The sequence below is a fragment of the Anarrhichthys ocellatus genome, unplaced genomic scaffold (assembly GCF_004355925.1).
Source record: "Anarrhichthys ocellatus isolate YVR2014 unplaced genomic scaffold, GSC_Weel_1.0 scaffold6206, whole genome shotgun sequence".
Lineage (NCBI taxonomy): Eukaryota > Metazoa > Chordata > Actinopteri > Perciformes > Anarhichadidae > Anarrhichthys > Anarrhichthys ocellatus.
Genome location: NW_022286180.1, coordinates 38 through 3,030, shown reverse-complemented (window position 1 = coordinate 3,030; position 2,993 = coordinate 38). Strand labels below are relative to the sequence as shown.

Below are 2,993 nucleotides of genomic sequence, written 5' to 3'. Positions count from 1 at the left end.
CTCTCTCTCCCTCTCTCTGACCTGTTGTCTCTCTCTCTCTCTCTCTCCCTCTCTCTGACCTGTTGTCTCTCTCTCTCTCTCTCTCCCTCTCTCTGACCTGTTGTCCCTCTCTCTCTCTCTTCCAGGTGAGGTTCCCCTCCTGAGTGTCAGCTACAAGCCTCAGACCATCAGCCCAAAGTTCAGGGTCTGTTCACTCTCCTCCTCATCACTAATATGAGTTATTATTCAGTATTAAAACAACAAGCAGAGCTTTATTTATTCTCTCTGTACTCAAAGGATAATTAATAATAATGTGAGTTCCTCCTGAAGTTAGAGAAGTTTTCCTTCAGTCTGATCTAAATATAAGAAACTTTGTTTCATACATAAAGGGTTAAATATCTTGTTTTTATCTTCATTCATTATTTAATTTTCTCTGAAACATTCACTCGTCTCCGTCAGCAGGACGTTTGTTTAAAGTGACCGATGAGTAAAATGTGTTTTGTGTTCAGGGCAGCGTCAGAGCTCTGCTGCACGAGAAGATCAGAGACGCCTACACTCACCCTCAGTTCATCACCGACGTCATGAAGCCCATGCAGATAGAGAGCATCATCGACCAGGATGTGAGACTCACACACACACACACACACACACACACACACACTCTGCTGTCACAGCGTAGGAAAGCACATTGCTGTCTCCAGACGATAGACGTGACCGAGCGTCTCTTAGCCCAGCCGACCCTCCCTGTCTGGTGGAGACACAGAGGACTGACTAACTCCTCCCCATCCTCCTCCCCCTCAGGTCCAGAACCTGTCTGGGGGCGAGCTGCAGAGAGTCGCTCTCACTCTGTGTTTGGGGAAACCAGCTGATGTTTATCTGATCGACGAGCCCTCGGCCTACCTGGACTCTGAGCAGAGATTGATGGCCGCCAGAGTCATCAAGAGGTCTCAAACACTTTGTAGTTTTTATTTGTTCCCTTCATCGCTATACATCCTCTTTCATCTCTCCTCATTCCTTTCCCCCTCACTCTGCCTCTCTCTCTCTCTCTCTCTCTCTCTCTCTGTCTGTCTGACTCTGGTGTGTGTGTGTCTGTGTGCAGGTACATCCTCCACGCCAAGAAGACGGCGTTCGTGGTGGAGCACGACTTCATCATGGCGACCTACCTGGCCGACAGAGTCATCGTGTTCGACGGTATTCCCTCCAAGACGACCGCAGCTAACACGTAAGACTGAACAGCAGCCCTCTGATGTTCTAATAAATACATAATTATGATTAATTAATCTTATTCTCTCCGTCTCTGTCTCTGCATCAGTCCTCAGGGTCTGTTAGCGGGGATGAACAGATTCCTGGCGCTGTTGGAAATCACATTCAGAAGAGACCCGAACAACTTCAGACCACGCATCAACAAGTGCCACTCCATCAAGGTACAAATACACACCAATATGACGGAGTTAAGATGTAAAGACTTCGGAGGTTTATTGTTTGAGCTCATAAATGAAAATTACAAATAAATCAATTAATATTTAACTATTTTCAATGTTGACTCTACTGACTCCTGCTGGTGACTCGTCGGTATTACAACAGTAATAAAAAGTCAGCAGTTAAATGTGGCCAAGTGTAGATATTGTATAATGTGCATGAAGGTTGTCCACAGCACACAAACATATTGTCAATGTTTCCATTTATGAATAAAGTTGTATTTGAAGAGACTGCCCTCTCTGTCCCCAGGACACGGAGCAGAAGAAGAGCGGAAACTACTTCTTCCTGGACGACTAAGACTTCTCACGTGACGTGATTGTGACTTCCTGCGACGCATTCAGGGGCTGCGTTCAAAGTACAGCCGTGAGATCGACCCAACAAGTACAAGGCAGATCTGTTTAACAACACAATATATATATATATATATATATATATATCATCGTATGAATCTTAAGATAAGAATCCACCAGCCTTTTATGTACCAGGCTGCATTCAATAGCCCAAAATAATGTTGTGAAACGTTTTAAATGAAACAAAGTGCTTTGCATCGTGTGTCGGGGAGCCTGAACCTACCGGGCTGCGTTCACAAGGCAGCGACGTTGTGGAACATTAAGCAGCATATTTTATCACTCGTACATTTACAACAAATGATAATAAACTGATGCTACCTGATCCAACAACAGCGTCTGTCTTCATTCATGTTTACAACTTATCCTAGTAGTCCCTGAACTGATACTAGTACCACACCACGGATACTGCTTCTACTACGAGATACTAACTGCACCACTGATACTACTACTGCTAATACTACACCTCACATTTTTTGTATATGACTTATTCATGACACATTGTTTGTTGTTGTAAGTTCAGTCTTCATTTGATGCACGGTGTCATAAACAAATGTCCCGAGTCATGACTTTGACATTTTTTAATGACGAACATCAAACAAAGACAGAAACGATGGTCTCTTGTTTGGTACGTCGAATACACTGACGGGCAGCTGGGTTTAAAGAGATCAAAAGTAGGCTGTACCAAATATTTCTAAGCTTCATTCTTAACGCTGACGTTCAAATTATTATTTTAATAACTTTAAGGAACTGAAAGTGTCCTTTCTCAAACACAGTGAGCAGACAACGTAGTGTCAATAACCACATAACGTTTTCACCGTGCTGTAACTGGGTAAAGTTCAACGAGGTCCGTTTAGAGACAATTTCATCACGCAAACATCCAGAACATCACAACAATGTTCAACGATTTAGTGTCTTATATATGAAACAGTTGCAATAACAACTGATTATCAAATCAAAGTTTAATTAAATAATACCTCAACAATATTTACTGTCGGATGTAAAATGTTGAACTGGATGAATTATAAATAAATGTTCTCTCGCTTCAAATTAAATAAGGGCTGGATTAAAAAATAAATTATATAATGGAAAGCTTTTAGAAATGTGCAAAATTAAGTAAAAAAATGAATTTAACTCAATAGTCCTGCAGCTTTAAATTCAGTTTATTCAGGTGTGAAGTGATGTCAC

The 2,993-nt window shown here is 41.9% G+C and overlaps 1 protein-coding gene across 1 annotated transcript; it reads left to right on the top strand.

The window, feature by feature from the left end:
• Window positions 1-125: 125 nt before the first annotated feature.
• On the top strand, window positions 126-2,130 carry LOC116380136 (ATP-binding cassette sub-family E member 1-like; the record flags this gene model as incomplete). Its single annotated transcript, XM_031842097.1, has 6 exons — window positions 126-184; window positions 489-599; window positions 781-923; window positions 1,079-1,201; window positions 1,292-1,403; window positions 1,708-2,130. Coding segments are annotated over 6 exons (596 nt in total), but the record flags the coding sequence as incomplete, so codon positions are not given.
• Window positions 2,131-2,993: the final 863 nt, after the last annotated feature.